The sequence below is a fragment of the Mercenaria mercenaria genome, chromosome 19, assembly GCF_021730395.1.
Source record: "Mercenaria mercenaria strain notata chromosome 19, MADL_Memer_1, whole genome shotgun sequence".
Taxonomy (NCBI): domain Eukaryota; kingdom Metazoa; phylum Mollusca; class Bivalvia; order Venerida; family Veneridae; genus Mercenaria; species Mercenaria mercenaria.
Genome location: NC_069379.1, coordinates 31,296,094 through 31,319,572, shown reverse-complemented (window position 1 = coordinate 31,319,572; position 23,479 = coordinate 31,296,094). Strand labels below are relative to the sequence as shown.

At 32.0% G+C, this 23,479-nt stretch overlaps 3 protein-coding genes across 9 annotated transcripts in view; all 3 read left to right on the top strand.

Annotated features, from left to right (window-relative positions):
- The window catches only part of LOC123542087 (uncharacterized), a 166,002-nt gene that overhangs the window by 72,687 nt on the left and 69,836 nt on the right, over window positions 1-23,479 (top strand). Inside the window, exons 58-66 of one of the 3 annotated variants that reach the window (XR_008368554.1) lie at window positions 870-1,026; window positions 2,211-2,323; window positions 2,583-2,644; window positions 2,940-3,085; window positions 3,567-3,669; window positions 4,038-4,060; window positions 5,406-5,550; window positions 6,673-6,733; window positions 9,798-10,297. Coding sequence is in view for 1 of the 3 variants with exons in the window: in XM_053530955.1 (XP_053386930.1) it covers window positions 870-1,026; window positions 2,211-2,323; window positions 2,583-2,644; window positions 2,940-3,085; window positions 3,567-3,669; window positions 4,038-4,060; window positions 5,406-5,550; window positions 6,673-6,733; window positions 9,798-9,842 (855 nt within the window). In the remaining 2 variants the exon portion in view is untranslated. Of the gene's footprint in view, window positions 1-869; window positions 1,027-2,210; window positions 2,324-2,582; window positions 2,645-2,939; window positions 3,086-3,566; window positions 3,670-4,037; window positions 4,061-5,405; window positions 5,551-6,672; window positions 6,734-9,797; window positions 10,510-23,479 lie in introns of those variants that run through there. The other 2 variants (XM_053530955.1, XR_008368555.1) reach the window with 2 other exon arrangements.
- The window catches only part of LOC123542089 (uncharacterized), a 226,890-nt gene continuing 214,584 nt past the window's right edge, over window positions 11,174-23,479 (top strand). For all 5 annotated transcript variants that reach the window (XR_008368553.1, XM_053530951.1, XM_053530953.1 and 2 more), the window contains exon 1: window positions 11,174-11,252. The gene's annotated coding sequence lies outside the window, so the exon portion shown is untranslated. The remainder of the gene's footprint in view (window positions 11,253-23,479) is intronic.
- The window catches only part of LOC128550914 (scavenger receptor cysteine-rich type 1 protein M130-like), a 91,383-nt gene continuing 82,776 nt past the window's right edge, over window positions 14,873-23,479 (top strand). The window contains exon 1 of the mRNA XM_053530968.1: window positions 14,873-19,611. The gene's annotated coding sequence lies outside the window, so the exon portion shown is untranslated. The remainder of the gene's footprint in view (window positions 19,612-23,479) is intronic.

Sequence of the window (23,479 nt, the reverse complement as noted above, 5' to 3'; positions counted from 1 at the left end):
TACCTTCTAGAGGTTGTAAATATTCGGCCACTTTTTAAACATAAAGTTGGTTATGTTTTCAACATTGTCTTGGAAATAAATCTATGCTACAGCCAAAATCGTTCTTTTTTGCAACAAACTGCAATCAATTTTCAATAGCATACCCTCGTGGGAAATATTTGCCAACAGAGATTTAAAACGCGTCTGTCATCCTTCTCACACCAGCATGACGTAGTTTGATTTTTACGTCACTGTTTATCACACATTCTAGCATAAAACTGCTTTTCTTGTCACTTTTCGGGAGTGTATTAACAGGAGAGTAAAGAGATTCTCGCGCTCACGTGGTGTTATAACACCTTTTTAGATATGCGCGTTCCATGGCAAAGCATAAATGTATTACGGTCCCAAAACGGATAATTCAGAAGGAAATGACGTCAATGTGAAAAAAAAACAACGTAGACATGGAAATCCAATGATGTTGAGGGACAATATATTCATTTACTTGGTTTTAACGCGTTTCATGCTAGTTAGCGCATATTCTTTTCGTGTTATAAAGTTTAGATTTGAGTTAACCCTTGCCAGGGGCCTCAGTGTAAACGAGGGCGTGCGATGACGTCACACGACCCGAGAGACAAAATATTTGCTATTTAGAGTACACAATAAGGGAAGGACAAATTTCTTCCTACTCACTTCAACTTGTTGTTTTTTTTTTTTTGCCGACTTTGTTGCTAACGCAAATGCATGTGATGACCTGGCCGAATTTACGACTCAAACCAGTAAATGAAGGCTCAGAAATAAGAAGTGTACATAAAATGTTGCTTGTGATAAATGAGACTTTTTCTGGAAAAACATGTATTCAACGAGAACGACTTACAAATATGTATTTGTAGGGTTGGATTGGTTCGACTTGTTCTGAAGATATAGATGAATGCGAAGAAAACCCGACCTTGTGTCAGAGCAAAGAAAACTCAACATGCGAGAATACGAATGGGTCATACAAATGTAGATGTAATGAGGGGTTACGTGAGCAAGGCAATATATGTACAGGTAGCTTGATCTTATAACTGCTGGAAAACTTTAGAATATACCATACACGTTTTTAACCCTATCTTTGCTTTTTAAATATAAATTCACTAGAGCACGTTCCTCTTTTGAATCCGTGCGTTTTATTGCCATTGCTAGTGTTACTCACTGGCGTAGGTAACTTTTATTTACACTGGCCTGTGACATTGGAACTAACTGTGGGATAAAATTGAGGTAGAGTGCGCGCACCCTTTAATGGTGTAAATTTCGTAGTGCCCATTCAAAGATGGTGTCCCTCTAAGTTCCTTTATTTGTATGCTTTGTCTGTGTGTTGAGTTAGAGTGCGTTTGTTGGTGCGTGTGTTGTGGTTTTTAACATTGCGTTCTCGGAACGTGATTTTGAATGTTGTATATTATCCTTGTTTTCTATGATAAAAATGATAAAAAATCTAAAAACAGTGTATGTAAAAGTGGTGAATCAGATGTTGGTCAACGACTGGATTTATTCAAAACATAATCGCCTGATCATTTACATCTATTTATGTTCACTGAGTACTTAATACACGTCAGATTTTCACTGGAAGTATTTTAAAAATTTGGTTTTCCTATACTGATTGCCCAACCGAGATGATATATTTTTCAGCATAAGTATAGATAAGATAAACGTATTTTGCCTACGGAAAAGTATTATTATAAGCACTATCGTATTAGAGTTGTCAATGCTTTGCATTGGCAAGTACATATTTTGTCAATATGAATCGGATTTTCAAATTTATTAAATTATGACTACTCTCTTTTGTCTGTCTCGGTTGCGCAACCAAGATAGATTGAAAACTGGTGAATTCATGAAAAGTAGTAAAATATACATTTCCAACAGGAATCCAGCTCTATGTAATTGGTCCTTTTGTTCCTTAAACACATCTCTTACAGAAGGTATTAAAACTGAAAATTGTCAAAGAATGTTGCACAATCGTGATTAGCTACCTTAAACAATTTTATACAAATAATAACTATTTCCAAGTAAAATACTAAATACTCATCTTCGTGATCTTGTTAGTGATAAATTGTTAAAATTATAGATCATTTTGGAAATTATTTTGTGTCAGATGATCTTGTACCACTTATTTTACTTTTAATGCATAACTTTAGCTTATATTTTTGAGACAAAATTGGGATAAAATATAAGAAGTCAGGATTTTTAAATTTTAGATTCAGCTATTCTGATCGCGGTAGTTGTTACATTCGAGACAGATCTTCCTGCTGGAACTAACATCGACGTCACTAGCATATATATCAGCATTGCAAATAAACTTGTGACAACAGTACGTAACGTTCATTACTTAAATAACTTCATTGTCGATTTATTGAAGCTTCGTGTTATCTTGTGCAATTTCATTCAACATGATTCTAACTATTTAATTGAACATTGATGATTTATATATTACATATATTAAGTAATATAATATTACCTTTCTGTTGTCATTTGTGTAATTTACTTATTCTTGTACACTGTATATATCATCTTGTTTAAATACTCCTAACGGTTTATATTCCTATATTGACAATCTATTTTGTTTTCAGCTGCGTACATTTCTTAAACGATTTACGGACGCTCTGTTAGAATTAATTATTACTGATATAAGGTGAGAATGATACGAATATAATTATGAATAACCTAAATATTTAAGTGACTTATTAAGTCCCGCATGTAATTTATTCTGATGTAACGATTTCTAGACGGACTAGTTACAATGAACATTAATTCTATTCATCTGCATGTTTTTCTTATTATTTTAGCTTATTTCGTTCTAACACTTTGTACTAACTTTGGTTCTGAAGATATTTTAAGCTTACACTTCTATTTTCAAACAAACTTAAATTTACACCTTTTTGCTTATATGCTTTGCTCTAACATACTATTTTATCATTTTCTAATAGTGTAGGTAGCGTTTTAATTGCCAACTATTCTGTCCAGTATGGTAAGGCTGATAAAGACGTTGCTTCCAAATTAGTACAGGCAATCATCGAACTTCAAAAGGGTGTTGAACTTGTATTCGATGGACAGACAATCAATGCTTCGTCAGGTGAATTCGCAAACAAGGCTATCGTTATAAAATATTAAACTGTATTGAAAATAGTCCAGGTAAAAGATTGTCCGAAGTATTAAAAAGTTCATTTTGTTTGTCTACGCAGGTCTACGTCAAACAAAACATTTAATATTGTTATATTGAAAAACACATTTTTTTTTCAAATTTCTGTTTTCCAAACGGTTATAAAGAAATTAGACTATTTGTTTCTCGTTAGTGCCAACCAGTGCAAAAAGGTGCAAAAAGGTGACGTTAAGCTCTACATACATCCTTCAAAATACAAGGACCTATTACATGAAATGGAGAATGACTTTATTTGCAGTGATTAGTTTCTTGATTTCTTCAAGCGACATTGAAGTCAGTGGTATGGTATCAAAGTGGCAATATGATTTACTGTATATTTAATATTCTTAACAGTTAAAAACTATTTCATTTAATAACCTTTAACTTGTGCATACTTTATACATTATTAATATAGATTCATATAAAGACATGGCGCCATGTGAGATTCTTCACACGATTGTTGAAAGTTGTGGAGAAGGATATACATGTCAAGTAGATGATAATATACCAGTATGTAGGTAAGTTATTTCTAATAATATAAAATATACATCCCAGTTTCACCGTTTCATTTATTGTCAGTCTGTCTGATTATTATTTTCAGGTGATATAAAAATCCTAACCAAAATATATGGCACTTAAGGTACTATAATAGTTATTATGTCTTACCCTGATGAACTTTTGTGTTCTTTTGTTTTATTAGGGTATCACGCAGTCAAAATATATATATTATATTCATTATATAAAGAAATAGATGATGAAGTTTGTATTTCTTTAAATAAATTACAGGCTTTCGTACTCTGCGATATTGATAACAGAATGTTTAGCCGGTAATTAAATAACTTTGAAATGTTATATTATGTTAAAATTTAACATACCGTTATTTCAGCTCAGAGAAGGGTCAGTCAAAAGGTAAGTTTGAACGATGCAGCTGAAAACAATGTGAGTAAGCAACCTTGAACGTACAAGTAATCGATCAATTTTTTTTAAAGTTTAAAGCCATTTCCACTTATAAATATATCAATTCTGCATTTTTCGGCGGTCAATGTAACCTGCATGAATTGATTCAAACGGATTTTGACTATTGTTAATAAGTCACAAGAATTAATATTGATTCATTGTTATAAATACAGAGAATCTTCGGTATGGTTAGGAGAATCAATTACAATTCACATGAATAACCATCTGCCCAGACGTAGGCAATTGAAATTTGTTTTTCAGAAATCTTATATTTTTCAATTTCAGCATTACCGTCATTGAAAATGATTTGTGTTTGGCAAATAACAAGCTACAAACAGTTTTAGAAAAAACAACAACATTTTTTTTCAGTGACAATACATCGATTTTGACGACCAGACATATGTCTATAATCTGTCAGTTTTAACTGTATAATGTTGACAGAGCTTTACTGTCACATACATGCCTCCAGTTATTCATATTTTAAATAATTACTGTTTCGAAAGTTATGAAAATGTTTCAACAAATTATATGTATTATAACTTATGATAGTTTGAAAGCCCTCAACATCTATTTTTGAAAAAGGTATCCCCAATGCATTAGTCAAGATTCAGATCAGTTAAGAGTAAATGTAGATGGCAAGCAATTAGGTGTGATTTGGAACAAAGTATTACAATTTTATATAACAGCTTTTTGTTATGAAAATAATTTTCAATATATAGAAACCCTAACGTATTTTACACTTTCCCTGTTTCTCTAAAATGTATTTGTATGATTTGTACACGTGTACGAAATTCAAAAAGGTCTTAGTTGTGTCGGTAGAACTTCTTTTACACAGGGCAACACCTTCCACTTATATGTATAGAAGATGAATGTTCAAGGCAGTTGTACGCTTAGTGTACAGACTATACAAATTGATTACCTATGCAGAAATCTTTTTCAAATTATTACATTTCTTTCGCATAAAAGGCGTTTGCAGTGATGCGTATTTTGTTGTAGAAATCAGCCTTTTGTAGAAAACTATAAGATAATTGGCAAACCAGTGCTCTTCAGAATTAGTAAGGCTTGCAAAGTCAGAATTCATTTGAATTTTACAAAAAAAGATTGAACTGGCCTACAAATGTTGAAGCAAATGGCAACTAGAATGCTCGGTTATCAAACGCTTACTAATTTTAAGGTCATATAACAACTATTTGTTTCCCTGATGAAATCTACATATTTACAAGTTATTATTACAACAAATGTGTCATGTTCACATTTTCAGTTAAATGCATGTCACACTTACCTTATACTTTTTTAGTTAAGTGGCAGTTGGTCATCAGCCTGTCAGCTGCTGGATTATTCATTCTGATTGTAGCAGCGTTATTAGCTGTCACTGTACATAGGCTGAGGCTGAGGCTGAGGCTGAGAAGAAGAAATAGGGAGAACAGCTACTGTCCTCGAGGGTGATGGAATTTTAAATGTTATAATAATAATATATGCTGATTTTAAAATATTGTCCTTTATATCTATATAGTCATTACCACTAGTTATTTATTAGTCCAATTAATTGTACGTGAGTCACGATATTGTGAAAATTTTGCACAGGTCAATATCTCTCCTCCACGTACAACACGGGGAGAACCTTCTCTGTGTTGAGCCTTCTGCGACAATTCTACGCAACGATATTTGGCGATTTTTAAATCGCATTTTAGCTATTAAAATGCAAAAATATAAGTGAAATTTTAAGATGCTTGGAAAAAATATCCATTGTATCCTTCCAATTAATTGATGTTTATGTGACTAAACGGCAAATCACAAGTTTTGTCGCAGTTTTATACAACGCACCATGAAGTTTACGCAAATTTTACATGGCTCCGATTGTGCCACGTGATCGATAACGACCAACCGCACTACGTGTGTAATGGCGGACATGCAAGTACGGCAAGGTAGCCAAAATGGAACTTTATACTGTTTACGCTTTATTAACGTGTTTTGCTGTTATGTTTAAGCAATAAATTTTGTTTTACGATTTCATCGTTCAAGTATGTTGTCCGAGCGTGTTTTTACCTAAATATATATTCACCACAGAAAAGATCTTCACTACTTTTGACGTAAAGAGAGGGATTCTGCCCTATCACAAAAATATCTCAGAATCTGTTCTGACGTCAAATTATTTGGACTTGGTTTTTATATGCACGATTATCGCCAACATTTTACATAAGTCTTCTATATTTTTTTTTTTAAAGTTGTCCCCATAACTAGACTTATTTTGAATTTATTGATAAGAGAATATGTTCAAAGATAATTTCCGCTGTAAAGTTTAGCCGATTATGAACATGAAATGTATAGCAGTTGCAGGGTTTCAACCATATTCATAGGGATATTCCAAGAATATATATTTTTTTTCTGCCCATAAAATCAAAGATTCTAGATTGTTTTAAAAATTCAAATTATAAGTAATACAGCCTCTAGATACATCGTGGGATTACGCATTCTTTATAATTAAAACTTTCTAAATAAAAGACAAACTACACGAAAGCCATTCTTTATGGATCAAATAATGGTTTAATATAAAACTATTTCAGAGACCGTCAAGAAGGGACTATGAAGGATCTGGATTTAACAGAAATTTCCGAGGGAACGATGGTACGTTAAAAGACTAGTACTGATGTAAACTTTGCATAACATGTTATGAAACTGTATTTGCAACTTTGTAACTTCAAACTGTATTTGGAATGTAAGTTAAACGATTCATTTTCGAAAGGTCTTTTAAATCACTGAAGAAATAGAACATATCACAAGCAACTTATAGGTCAATATATGGAATACAATATCTTACATATAACCAAATTTTGAACAATGCTTCCACCTCGGAGAAAATTTTGATGTAACTAGGTCATTGGCAACAACTGATAATCACTAACTATACAAAGTGGTCATAAGATTGAAACAAATTCCTGTGCAGGGAACAATGTATAGAATGCAGCAAACATTAGGATTATGAGGGTTCCATCTAACTGAAGCATTGCTTAGGAATTGGTTATGGGTAAGACCATTTTCACCTTTAATGGCGTACGTACAACTATTAAGTTTATGAGCATTATGATATTTGCTTTAAAATTTAATGAGTGTCTAAAATTGAATAGTTTAAATTGAAGGTTTGGATCATTCACGTAAATGGTACTATCCTTTGAAAAATTTAAACAGTCATACAGTTAAACTTGTAATCAAGGAAATCTGTGATGCTTTTTGTGACTTCAAAATTTGTAATGATCCCCGAAAAAAAGCAAGGATTGGGACATATTGTTGCAACCTTGTCAGTCCGTTCACCCATCCGTCAGTATCGATATGTTGAAAAAAGTGAAAAATAAATAATAGTAAAAACTACGCTCCGAGTATGCCGCCTTTTAAACAAAACTCCAAAACTAGTTTGTTTGTGTAAAAGATGGATATGTATACATGAAAACATTGACAAAGTAAAACAAATTGACCACTAACACATTGAGGAGCACGGCTTTTAAACGGAAGACGCATAGGTGGGACTTACACTGGATACTGGCGCGAATGCTTTCTATCTCTCTCCCCACCCCCTTTTACCTCCAATCATGTTGCATTGTTATCGGACAATGTTTAATATCCCCACCAGGTGAATCCTGTACATGAATTCGGTCCGCTGAAGACAAAATATGTAAGATACGAAACAGCTCTTGAAATAATACATAGAACATAAAACCTAGAGAAGAAAATGCACATATGTTATGCCTTCAGTTTATAAAGGCACTTGGCGAAACAGGCCAGATGACAACTTCTAAAGCGTACAGTCCCAGTGGGCTTAAGAATTTCTTTATCAAAACCTATACAAAGATTATGACATGTCAGGCTTAGTTCTAATCGTTCTAAAATTTTACACCATGTTGTATACTTTTAGTACCAAATACAGAAATAAATTGTGTCCGAATTACTTTTGTTACATTTTTTGAAGGTTATAGCCTAAACTCAAGTTTATTTGTTTGTTTGTTTTGGGTTTAACGCCGTTTTTCAACAGTATTTCAGTAAACTCAAGTTTAACTATGCAGTTTACATGCATGCTTATCAGAGGAAACATGATTTGGTTTTCATTCTGTCGTGTCCTATAAGCAAATATTGTCACAAACTAATAGCTCTAGTCTGTGTTTTTTTTTTTCTGATGCGCGTCATGTCTGAATTGAACAGGTACTATATCGATTTTTTAAAGAATGTGTAATGTACACCTCAATGAATTAAAACCTGTGGCGTCTGTGCAATGCGCAATTTTACAAATTTGACCTTCTGAAGCTGATTCGATTCGAGGAAAGGTTTTCAAAATTAAATTCATTCTAAAGTGCAACAGCAAAGGAAAATATATGGAAGAAATTGAAACAGTATGCAAAATTCTTTGGAGAAAATGTCACATTTATCATTTGTTATCAGTTACCTACAAATCATTCCAGATAATGGTGTGAATGCGACAACAAGATTTCCAACAATTGGATCTAATTTACTTATGAACGCAATACCTTCTGTAAATACAAGCGGGAAAAATATCTCCGTTCCCGTACTGGCAATATTATTATTTCTTTTGGTATTGTGATCACGAAAAAGACTTTGTTTGGGGAAGGGGGCGATACCTAAATGACATTGTCCCGTCCCGTCACCTCTCCCATTATTGGTACACCATATAGATAAAAACTTTAGAAATTTGTTTTAAGTAGATAAGTTAACATAGCAAGTCCTTTATACTATTCTTATTGTTTTAGATGTCAGATATATTCCCCATTTTAATTCAGTCATTGCTGCGGAATTATTGTTTTGCTTTAAGAGTCAATCAAACAAATGCATCGGAACTTCAAAACGGATTGTTTCTTATCATAATTTATGTGTACGTCGATTATGCATGTGCATTTGGTGGCTAAGGTCATGATAAAATCATACTCAACAAATCAGGTCAAATATTTTATTTTGACAAAAGAATTCCTATTTCATCTGCAATAAGAACAATCTTTGTCAGGATGCATTACTTTAGATTGTATAGAAATATTCTCAAAAATATATATTATGCAGTTATACATTTTGAAATCAAAAGAAAGGAATGATATATTTCATGACATATTTTAGTTTTGTTCTCATTTAAGAATTCTATAAATTGCTTCATTTATAATTTCCTGTTATTTCGGAGCACTGGTGTGATAAAGAACTTATCTAAATGTTCGAGGTAGCAAAGACTTGCAATTGATGCATAAGGAACTCAGAAGAATATGAAATTGTTGATGTGCTATAGAAAATGTTTTATAATGTGAAAAACTATTATAGAAATGAATTATCAAAAATACTTAAAATGAATGAATGAATGAATACATTTGTAAATAAATAAATAAACAAAAAAAAAAGGAATTCATACATAGAATGAAAAGACAGACGTGCAACACACTACTTAACGTGTTCTGTCATGATTTCCTGTAATTGCCGGATAGAATGGTATTAAAGCGCTTGGTTATAAAGCCGTTTAACTTGTCGATATATCTTAGAATACATCATCTGACAGTATTAAGAGCTGCAAATTCTTTGCATTTTTGGACGTGTACTTCTATGTTTTTTCGAAAATAGATGTATGATTTCAAACTTTACCATTCATCATATGATCTCAACTATTATTCATATATTTTACTTGTTAATGTTTTCATTCGTTTTTCAGAGTAACCGAGCGTCCTCAAGAAATTCCCGTGCAAATCGGTTTTAAAGAATATTGTAGTCAGTGCATAATTATGCCAGACATTTCAACGATTTGTGATTGTTACGATGTGGAATCTTCTACCACTGTTACTATATTTGCAGGGGTGGTTTTGACATTATTAAATATTCATATCATGTTGGGTTTTTTTCAGATAGAAAAAAGTATAAACAGTTTTAGTTCGATAACATTATGTAAACTTTTTTTTTTCATTTTTTGTTAGTAAATACAATTAACACAAACTTGTCATATATATATAGATTATTTCTCACTATGACGACGTTCATATGTAAATTTTTATTGTGTGAGTAATCTGACCTACGTTAACCAGATTAGAACGTTAACGAATATTTTTGTTTCTCCACGTTTATTATACCATCAAAATACTTTGTAAACAGTTATTAGAGATTGTTGATTTGTCAATTTGTCATTTAATTTCGCGACTTGATTTTGCGAATGTTGAGGTTCAGTACATGTCAATAGCTTCGAAGTACTTAAAGTTGATGAATTTTGTGACCAAAATCCTTGATATCTGATTTTAGTTGTTTTGGTGTAAACTATCTTTTTTATTTTGAGAAAATGTTCATTCATACATGTCAAAAATTTATGTTTAATATTCTGCCAGTCCTATTATATGCCACTTTGTTTCTTTTAACCCTTCAGTTTGCACCTTCTTATTTATAACCGATTGATGTTATCGTCATATAATCTTTATTTGCATTGTCTTTTAAATGAATGATTTGGTCTTTCAAATTAATATCTCATTGACACTGTTCCACGTTGAAATGTTGATCAAATTGATTTGAAATATTTATGATCTTACGCATAATTTATTGTAGAATTTAATCATTTCTTTTTTGAACACGTAGTCTTTTTTCATAGCTTTCTGCACCAGTAAAAATTAATGTATGCTTGAAAAAATATATATAGAGAGAGAAATTTATACAACCGTAGTATAACTTTTCTCACCATTAAATGTTTCTTTTGAATTTGTAATAATTATTGAATTTTGATAAAAGTTAAAGAGCCAGCTCTGCAATCTCTGTATGCGTAACTTATAAGAATCAACGCTACAAATATCATCATCATCATCATCATCATAATCATCATCACTATTATCATCATCATCATCACCATTACCATCATCATCATCATCATCATTCTTATCAACAACAACAATAACAGCTGCATCATTATCACATAATTAAGCTGGGCTGAAATTTTACCTGCAACTCAAATTTTAATGTATGTCCGTACAAGTTAATTTAAGTATTGATAATTTAATATTTAAATACATTTTACAATACATAACAACTAGCTATTTTCTCTTCCTGATTCACAGGTATAAAAGCCTCGTCTAACGTCATTCGTGCGAGTTTTGGAGCTTCAGTAGGTACTGATAGGGATAATATACTCAAGGTAAATATAAAATTTAATTTATAATGTTTCCTTAAAAGTAAATTATATTTATTCGGTATCAGAAGAAAATAGTCGTAAGAAAGAAGTTACTAGTTATTTGATGTTTTCGAGGTTCAACTAGATTTTCGCGCCTGTGCTTTGGAGGCAAAAATACTTGCAGTACTATGAATCTCCTTGCTCCACTGAAAAGCATAGAAAATTATAATTAGAATAGTCTATGGTGCACCACGGACCTTCTTGCTCCATTATAAACATGATAAAACATGGAAAATCATAATTAAAATACCCTATGGTACACTACAGATCTCTTGCTTTATTATAAAACATAGAAAATCACGATAATGAAAATACTACTGGATCTTCTTACTAAAATATAAAACATGGAAAATCATAATTAAAATACTCTATGGTACACTACGGATCTCTTGCTTTATTATAAAAGATTGCTGAAAATCACGATAATGAAAATACTAATGGATCTTCTTACTCAAATACAAAACATGAAAAATCATAATTAAAATACCCTATGGTACACTACGGATCTCTTGCTTTATTATAAAACATTGAAAATCCCGATAATGAAAATACTACTGGATCTTCTTACTCAAATACAAAACATGGAAAATCATAATTAAAATATCCTATGGTACACTACGGATCTCTTGCTTTTTTATAAAACATTGAAAATCACGATAATGAAAATACTACTGGATCTTCTAACTGAACTATAAAACATGGAAAATCATAATTAAAATACTCTATGGTGCACTACCGTTTTTCTTGCTCCATTACAAAACATTGAAAATCACGATTATTAAAATACTACTGGATCTTCTTACTCAAATATAAAACATGGAAAATCATAAATAAAATTTTATATGTTGCACTACGGATCTCCTTGCTCTATTTTAAAACATTGAAAATCCTAATTGAAATACAGTATGAAGCTTTATTGATCCTCTTGCTCTACTATGAAACTTTGAATATCATAAATGTTTTTACCTTATGGCTATCAAAAAGAAGCATAAATCAGTATTTCATAAATAAGGTATTATCACATGTTTGACGTCGCGGGATCGTTATAAAGCTATTAAATAAAATAATAATGCACTAGAGTAATAAAGCTTTGACGTTGACGTCGATTTTAGTATAGGAAATGTTGGTCAAATTGACTTGTTTTTATAGTAAAGGAATGTAGATTTTTGAGGTTTCAATAGGAAAAGCTAACTTGTGATAAAAAAGAATATTATATTTGTGACTTTCCACATTGAATTTATTAAACTCGTTGACAATAATTGGTAAAATGATCGACAGAGCCTCGCATTTTATCATTTTATTCAACCCGTTTAATAAATTGAATATGAAAAGACATTCAAGTAATATCCTCTATTCATACTTTCTTCAGCATAAAAACATTTAAGTGTCAGACTATCAGGAGTGTTATTTGATTTGTTTTGCACGAGAAAAACTATACATTTATAAACTTTATTCCGTAAACAGTTTTAAGTCAATAAAACAAAATTAAACCCTTTTATGCTTTTCTAAACGACTTTTGTGTATTATGTGCAACTTGGATAATTAGAATATTTTAAAACCCATTAAATCATTATTATTCCTTTTTCTAAAAGTGTTTGAAGAGGAGAAAAAAGCTAAAAATCTAAACAGCAGTTCAATAGAGCTTAACAAGAAACTTAGGAGAAAATGTCTTTTAATTCAAGACATCAGTGCTATTCACATTAGCAAAATTCACACCAGGACACGCCATCTCAAATACAAATCATAATTTTGCTCGTGGTATATGTTTTCGTCATGTTATCTAACAATTAAGTACACACAGAGCAAACTGATTTACAATATTGTTTAACGTATAAGTTTTAAGGCAGTTTTGCACGTTTGTATCAAATTCTTTTTCTACATTGTAAAATTTTGTTAAACCCCGATTTATCAAAACGTAAGAATATATTAAGAAAATGCGGCAAATAATGAAAATTGTGCCGTGTGCTTTATAGTTTACTTGACTGAATTAAAAATTTGAAATTTGGACTTCAAGCAAGTTGAGTGTATTTGAAAATTACAGAAGCCTTTAAAATAAATTTACTCACGGGTTGCCATTAATTCTTAAAATAATTTCATTTCCTTAGGCCGAATAATCCTAGTTTTATTTTATATAACGCTACCGGGATAAATGACATTTCGCCTTAATTTCCCGATAATCCAGCGGGCAAAACTGCCTTAAACAGAAACAAATTTGAAATTCTAAATTAAATATTTCATCATGTTTTAGTTTAAGTTTCATTTCCCATTAAAAATATCGTTACGTAAAAAAAAAACCATTATACTGATATCAAAATCATTTAAACACCGTGGGTAATTGATGAGAATCGATCCTTTGCAAGCGAGTTTCGTAAATTAATTAAAGTCAAAATGTGTCTGTTACTGTCAACAAAGCCGGGGTCACACATCTCAAGGTAGGGCAACCATGGATAGAAATTTAAATGGAAAGATATAGAATACGAATGGTTTTATATATACGTTGATTATATCAAATATATTAAAAATGACAGACCCATACATGTGATGGAATGAGTTGGATTAATAGTGTGTGTACAGTTTGAGCAATTAAACATAAAATGTGGGAGGTATAAGAAGTAACACCACGAGTTTACAATCCAGTGTACACAACATATTAGCATATAATTAGAAACGAACTAAAAACAAGTTGAAAACTGTGGCACCGCCACGATCAGTAAACTATATCAAGGTGACTGGAGATTTAAAAACGCTTGAGGCATGAAAACCTTTCTTTTTCTCAATTTTCATCTGGTTAGACACGACAGTCCCAAATGAAATAATTTCCATCTTTGATAAGCTCCTAAACTAGTGATTAACTTTCAGCCTACTGGGGGGCAGCCAATGATTCTGCTTTCCGTCCAGTGCAGACCAGGATCAGCCTACACATCATTTCCGTCTGATCATGATCTGCACTGTTCGTTATTCAGTCATTAAATTTTTAATAAACATTCCTTCGAATAACAAATGGTACTACCCAAATTGAATGATGGTCCAGTCCATTTTAGAAATTTAGCTGGGTGATTGAAGATTAATTACGAGACTGTACACCATGAACAAAACTACTAGAGAAAAAGTACATGCACCCAGAGCGCTTTACTGCATGCGATTCAAATCCTGATATACACTTGCTTCATTGTAAATATAGGACTATAGGACTCATAGATAATGAACAGCACAGGAAACCTTTGACGTAAACTACGCGTATTATATTCAGGTATGAATGTGATAAGATAAGATAAGATAAGATAAGACAAATGTTATTTTGAGTCGGCAAGACAAGTAACAATACAACATAAGCACTCTAGGTGCTTTTGAACCGAATAGTTTTAGATCCCAATCTACAGCTACAATTATATCAAGTGTTACAGTTGCGATCTAAAGTCTTTAAGAGTTAATTAAACCAGAAGAACAATGCGATCATATTTACTGTCATTTATGTTGTATAATACTTACTTACTAAGTTTGGGATAAAAACATGAAAACATTTCAACAGTTTAAACCCTAAATTTTTGAAACTTATTCTAATCATAGATTTACTCGTGAAAAAAAAAAAAACGAACCCCGCCCCCACACCCCCCCCCCCAAAAAAAAAACAACAACAACAAAAAACTGGAAAAACGGACAATACGTGCAATATGATACCTTTTATCATGATAAAGCGATTAATTTAAAGGGCTTGATAAACACCGCCGAAATACTGTAATTACTTTTGAAGAGTTAAATTAAAATCTTATAAACCGTGATCTATGATAAAGTATGTGTGTTTACGATTTTGAATTATCATAATTGTATAAGATAAGATCAGACAGGATACCATGAATATACGAAAATCAAATAAGTAAGAAAAAAAATGAAAAAGAAAAAAAAACAACCCCAAAAAAAAAAAAAATAAATATAAAAAACAACAAATAATCTTTGCCGACATGTTGATTGTTTTGAAAGTCAAAATTTTATACTCGCTTATAACAAATACAGACGGTCTTGAAGACATTAGTCATTTTTAATGTTCTGTTGACCCCTTAATGTTAAAATGGACATAATACAAAATGACATAATGCAAAAGTGAACTTAGGCCCTCTCAGTCTAATGTCTATCTTACATCTGGAAAACTAAGGCATTGGTTTTAAAAGCCCATGGATACTCCTCGAAGTATGATTTTTGCACTTGAAAACCACACCTATGGCTGTAATATAGGACATATACCTCGTCTATGATTTTAAACCTCAGATGAGGTCTCTTAGAAGATAAGCAAGTAGTTGTTGAAACAAACACGCACATGATATGAAGATGCAAATCACAGACAATACTTTGAAACACGAAGATACAAATCACAGACAATATAATGAAACATGAAGATACAAATCGCAGACAATACTTTGAAACAAGAAGATGAATATACAAATCTGAGACAATACTATGAAACACAAAGATACAAATCACAGACAATACAATGAAACATAAAGACACAAATCACAGACAACACAATGAAACATGAAGATACAAATCACAGACAATATTATGAAACACGAAAATACAAATCACAGAAAATACTTTGAAAAACGAATATGAATATACAAATACCAGACAATACTATGAAACACAAAGCTACAAATCACAGACAATACAATGAAACATGAAGATACAAATCACAGAGAATAAAATGAAGCATGAAAATGCAAATTACAGACAATACAATGAAACATGAATACATAATTCACAGACAATACAATGAAACTTGAAGATACAAATTAGAGACAATGCAATGAAACGTGAAGATACAAATCACAGTAAATACAATGAAACATGAAGATACAAATCACAGACAACACAATGAAACATGAAGATGCAAATTACAGACAATACAATGAAACATGAATACACAATTCACAGACAATACAATGAAACATGAGGTTACAAATTAGAGACAATGCAATGTAACGTGAAGATACAAATCACAGTAAATACAATGAAACATGAAGATACAATTACAGATAATACAATGAAACGTGAAGATACAAATCGTAAACAATACAATGTAACATGAAAATACAAATCACAGACAATACAATGAAACATGAAGATACAAATAACAGACAATACTATGACAAATGAAGATACAAATCACAGAGAATGCTATTAAACATGAAGATACAAATCACAGACAATACTTTAAAACATGAAAATACAAATCACAGACAAAACAATGAAACATGAATATACAAATCACAGACAATGCAATGAAACAATACAATAAAACATGAACATACAAATCGTAGACAATACTGTGAAATATGAAGATACAAATCACATACAATAGAACGAAGTATGAGACACAAATCACAGACAATATAATGTAACAGGAAGACACAAATTACAGACAATACAATGAAAAATATACACATAAATCACAGACAACAGATTGAAACATGAAGATACAAATCACAGATAATACAATGAAACATAAAGATACAAATCACAGACAACACAATGAAACATGAAGATACAAATCACAGACAATACTATGAAACATGAAGATACAAATCACAGACAATACAAAGAAACATGAAGATACAAATCACAGACAATACTATGAAACATGAAGATACAAATCACAGACAATACTATGAAACATGAAGATACAAATCACAGACAATACAATGAAAGATGAAGATACAAATCACAGACAATATAATGAAACATGAATATGCAAATCACAGACAATACAATGAAACTTGAATATACAAATCACAGAAAATACAACGTAACGTGAAGATACTAATTACAGACAATACAATGAAACACGAAGATACAAATCGCAGACAATACTTTGAAACACGATCATGAATATACAAATTACAGACAATACTTTGAAACACGAAGATAGAAATCACAGTCAACACAATGAAACAGGAATATACAAATCGCAGAGAATTCTTTGAAATACGAACATGAATATTCAAATCACAGACAATACTATGAAACATGAAGATACAAATCACAGTCAACACAATGAAACATGAATATACAAATCGCAGAGAATTCTTTGAAATACGAACATGAATATACAAATCACAGACAATACTTTGAACAATGAAGATACATATCACAGACTATACAATGAAACACGAAGATACAAATCGCAGACAATACAGTGAATCTTGAAGATACAAATCACAGACAATACGATGAAACATGAAGATACAAATCACAGACGATACTATGAAACATGAAGATACAAATCACAGACGATACAATGAAACATAAAGACAGGAAGATGCAAATCACAGACAATACAATGACACATGAAGATACAAAGCACAGACAATACAATGAAACGTGAATATACAAATCACAGACAATACAATGAAACATGAAGATACAAATCAGACACAATACAATGAAACATGCAGGTACAATTTACATACAATGAAACATGCAGGTACAATTTACAGACAATACAATGAAACATGAAGATGCAAATTACAGACAATACAATGAATCATGAAGACACAAACCACAGACAATACAATGAAACATGAAGATACAAATCACAGACAATACAATGAAACGTGAAGATACAAGTCACAGACAATACTATGGAACATGAAGATAAAAATTATAGAAAATACTGTGAAACATGAAGATACAAATCACAGACAATACAATGAAACATGAAGACATGAAGATTCAAATCACAGACAATACAATGAAACGTGAAGAAACAAATCACAGATAATACGATGAAACATGAAGACATGAAGATTCAAATCACAGACAATACAATGAAACGTGAAGATACAAATCACAGACAGTACAATGAAACATGAAGATACAAATCACAGAAAATACAATGAAACATGAAGTTACAAATCACAGACAAAACAAAGAAACATGAAGATACAAATCACAGACAATACAATGAAACATGAAGATGCAAGTCACAGACAATACAATGAAACATGTAGACACAAATCACAGGCAATACAATGAAACATGAAGATACAAATCACAGACAATACAATGGAACATGAAGATACAAATCACAGGCGATACCTTGAAACATGAAGATAGGAATCATAGAAAATACGATGAAACATGAAGATACAAATGACAGACAATACAATGAAACATGAATATAAAAATCACAGACAATACAATTGAACATGAAGATACATACCTTACAAACAATATTCACAATGAGTATGAACAATTAAGCATGACGATTTCTTAGTTTCCAACTGTAAATGGTTGAATATCAAAGGTGTGGTGTATCAATGTAGTCTTTTTAGCATCACTTGCAAAAAAGAAGAAGAAAACAAAACACACAATATTAACGAAAGATGAAATTGTCATAAATAATAAGATTAATAGGCATTATCAATCTTTACATAGGTTTACAGACACGAATTTTGTGTTTTGTGCAGTTTATTTTTAAGGCATACATGCGATAATTACGTATGAAAGAATGTATACCAACTAACAGCAGACCAAACGCGACTGTATATTTCACGTTAGTGTCTCTATACTATATACTCCCAGTTATAAAATTTGTAAATGTATTTTAGCAGAGAGCTATAAGTATTTAATTGTTTATGCCATACTTACTGTAACCGTTGGTTTAACCGATTGATGTTATTGTCATATAATCTTTATTTGCATTGTCTTTTAATTGAATGATTTGGTCCTTCAAATTAGTATATCATTGACACTGTTCCAAGTCGAAATGTTGATCAAATTAATTTAAAATATTTATGATCTTACGCATTATCTATTGCAGAATTTAATCATTTCAGTTTTGAACACGTGCTCTTTTTATCATAGCTTTCTGCACCAGTAAAATTAATGTATGCTTGAAAAAAATTGAAATTAATACAACTGTAGTTTAATTTTTCTCACCATTAAATGATTCTGTTGAATTTGTAATAAGTATTGAATTTTAATACAAGTTAAAGAGCTAGCTCTGCAATCTCTGTTTGCGTAATTTATAAGAATCAATGCCGCAAACATCATCATCATCATCATCATCATCATCATCATTTTCAAAAACAAAACAACAACAACAGCATTATCATCACATAATCGAGCAAGATTGAAATTTTACCTTAAACTCTTTTTAAGGGTGTCAGTGCCAGTTAATTTATGTATTGATAATTCATTTATATACATTTTAAATACGTAACAACCAGTTATTTTCTCTTCCTGATTCATAAGTATAAAAGCCTCGTCTAACGTCATTCGTGCCAGAGTTGGAGCTTCATTTGTTATTAATATGGATAATATGATCAAGGTAAATATAAAATATATTCAAAATTAAAAGTAAATAGAAGTAATGTGTTTTAGAATCAACTAGATTTCCGCGCTTGTGCTTTGGGACAAATATACTTGCAGAAGCAGTATGCATCTCTTTGCTCCATTGAAAGACAATAGAAAATCAGAATTAAAATACTCTATTGTGCACTTTGGATCTTCGTTTTCCATTATAAAACATGGTAAATCATAATTAAGATACTCTAAAATCAGTATTTTATGAATCAGGTACAATAATTTCTTCAGTATAAAACCATTTAAATGTCAGACGTAGGAGGACTGTCGCACAAGAAAAACTGTACATTTAAAAAGTATCATTCTTTTAACAGTTTTAAGTAAATGAAACAAAATTCAACTCTTTTTTCTGTTTTTTTTAAACGACTGTTAAGTATTACGTGCAACTTATATGATTAGAATACATTGTATTTTAAAACGCATTAAATCGTTATTATTCCTTTTTCTAAAAGTGTTTAAACATGATTAAAAAGCTAATAATCTAAACAGCAATTCAATAGAGCTTTACAAGGAACTGAGGTGAAATGTCTTTTGATTCAATACGTCAGTGCTATTCACATTTAGCAAACTTCGCACCAGGACGCGCCGTCTCAAAAACTAATCTTTCATCATGTGAACTAAAGGCTTTAGATGTAAAGCTGATTTCTTTCTAAGAAAGGTTTGCTGGAGGGTATATGTTGTCGTCAAGTTATCTAACAATTGAATGCGCCCAGAGCAAATTGATTTACAACATTGTTTAACGTATACGTTTTAAGGTAGCTCTGCACGTTTGTATCATTATTTTTTCACATTGTAAAATTTTGTTAAACCCTCATTTATTAAATCTTCAGAATATACCAAAAAATTCGGCAAATAATGAAAATTGGGCCGTGTGCTTTATAGTTTGAAACTGAATTGAAAAACTTGGACTTCAATCAAGTTTTCATAGAGAAAAGGTGTATTTGTAAAGCACAGAAATCTTTAAAAAAATGTACTCACGGGTTGCCATTAATTGTGAAAATAATTTCATTTCCGTACGCCGAATGATCCTGGTTTTATTTTATCTATACTGATAAATGATACTACGCAGTAACTTCCCCTGATTATCTAGCGTGCAAAACTACCATGAAGAGAAACAGAATTAAAAGTTTAAAATGAAATATTAATATTTCATTATGTTTTTGGTTAAGTTTCATTTCCCATTGAAATATCGCAATAGTATGGAAGCGTCTTGGTGCCAGTAGAGAGATTTAAATTTGTCTTACGTACGACTTACTATCTCCTACGTAAGATTTACTATCTCCTACGTAGAAGATATTAAGTCCTACGTAGGACATAGTATCTCCTACGTAGGACATACTATCTCCTACGTAGGACATATTAAGTACTACGTTAGAGTTAGTATCTCCTATGTAGGACATAGTATCTCCTACGTAGGACTTAGTATCTCCTACGTAGGACATAGTATCTCCTACGTAGGAGTTAGTATCTCCTATGTAGGACATAATATCTCCTACGGAGGAGATAGTAAGTCCTACGTAGGAGATACTAAGTCCTACGTAGGAGATACTAACTCCTACGTAGGAGATAGTAAGTCGTACGTAAGGCAAATTTAAATCTCTTTGCTGGCACCAGGACGCTTCCATAGCTCTCAGTCACAGACAAGAGAAAGTTTTTTTTAAGAATATAGCTTTCTCCTAAACTCCCATCACTTTCGCGAGATATTCTCTAGAACCTCGCAAAAAACTGTTCAAAATCGTCAAATATATTACTCAAGCCATAGGAATAAGTCCTACGTAGGAGATACTAACTATTACGTAGGAGATACTAACTCCTACGTAGGAGATACTATGTTCTACGTAGGAGGTACTAACTCCTACGTAGGCGATACTAAGTCCTACGTAGGAGCTTCCAAGTCCTTGTTAAGTTGGTAAGATATATTATGTCCTACGTAGGAGATACTAACACCTACATAGGAGATACTAAGTCCTACGCAGGAGATACTATGTCCTACGTGCGAAATACTAACTCCTACGTAAGAGATAGTAACTCCTACGTAGGAGATAGTATGTCCTACGTAGGAGATATTATGTCCTACAAAGGAGATACTAACTCCTACGTAGGAGATACTAAGTCCCACGTAGGAGAAATACTATGTCCTACGTAGGAGATAGTAAGTCGTACGTAAGACAAATTTAAATCTCTACTGGCATCAAGACGCTTCCATAGTTTAAGGCTTCGTAAAGAATTTTTAAACCCATTTATTTTTTCAAGACAAAGTAATATTTCACAATAGATCATACCAGATGCAGACTATGTTTTTATAAAGTCATCCATGCCGTGTAGTTTTAAATTACACACGTTTCCTTACTAAATAATAGTACACACGAATATATTGTTCCACTGCGCATGCCTGAAAGTCTTTTAGTTATTGACATACGTACGAGTAACTAACTCCTACGTAGGAGATACTAAGTCCTACGTAGGAGATACTAAGTCCTACGTAAGAGATACTAAGTCCTACGTAGAAGATACTAACTCCTACGTAGGAGATACTAACTCCTACGTAGGAGATACTTACTCCTACGTAGGAGATACTTACTCCTACGTAGGAGATACTTACTCCTACGTAGTACTTAATATGTCCTACGTGGGAGATACTATGTCGTACGTAGGAGATACTATGTCCTACGTAGGAGATACTAAGTCCTACGTAGGAGATACTAACTCCTACGTAGGAGATACTAAGTCCTACGTAGGAGATACTTACTCCTACGTAGTACTTAATATGTCCTAAGTAGGAGATACTATGTCCTACGTAGGAGATACTATGTCCTACGTAGGAGATATAAAGTACTACGTAGGAGATACTAAGTCCTACGTAGGAGATACTAACTCCTATGTAGGAGATAGTAAGTCGTACGTAAGACAAGTTTAAATCTTTCTGTTGGCACCAGGACGCTTCCATGCGTTTAAACACCGTGGGTAACTGATGAAAACAATTATTCGATCCTTTGCAAGCGAGTTTCATAAATTAATTAAGTCAAAATGTGTGTCAACAAAACCGGGGCCACCCACTTCAAGGTAGGGCAACCATGGATAGAAATTTAAATGGAAAGATATAGTAGACGAATGCCCTTAGATAAACATTGATTATATCAAATGCATTAAAAATGATAAGTGGTGGAAGGAGTTGGATTAATAGTGTGTGTAAAGTTTGAGTAAGGAAACATAAAATGTGGGAGTTATAGAAAGTAACAGCACGAGTTTACAATCCAGTGTACACAACATTTTAGCATATAATTAGAAACGAACTAAAACGAAGTTGAAAACTGTGGCACCGCCACGATCAGTAAACTATATTAAGGTGACTGGAGGTTAAAAAAACGTTTGAGGCATGCCAACCTTTCTTTTTCTCAATTTAAATTTGGTTAGACAAGACAGTGCAAATTAAAATAATTTCCATCTTAGATAAGCTCTCAAACAAGTGATTAACCTTTAGCCTACTGGCGGCAAGTTATTCTGCCATTCCGTCCAGTGCAGACCAAGATCAGCCTACACATCCTTGCAGTCTGAACGTGGTCTGCACTGTTCGCTATTCAGTCAGTAAATTTTCAATAAACATTCCTTCGAATAACAAATGGTACTACCCAAATTGAATGATGGTCCAGTCCATTTTAGAAATTTAGCTGGGTGAAGGTTAATTACGAGACTGTACACCACAAACAAAAATACTAGAGAAAAAGTACATGCGCTCGGAGCGCTTTACTGCATGCGATTCAAATCCTGATATACACTTGCTTCAATGTAAATATAGGACTAGAGGACTCATAGATAATGAACAGCACAGGAAA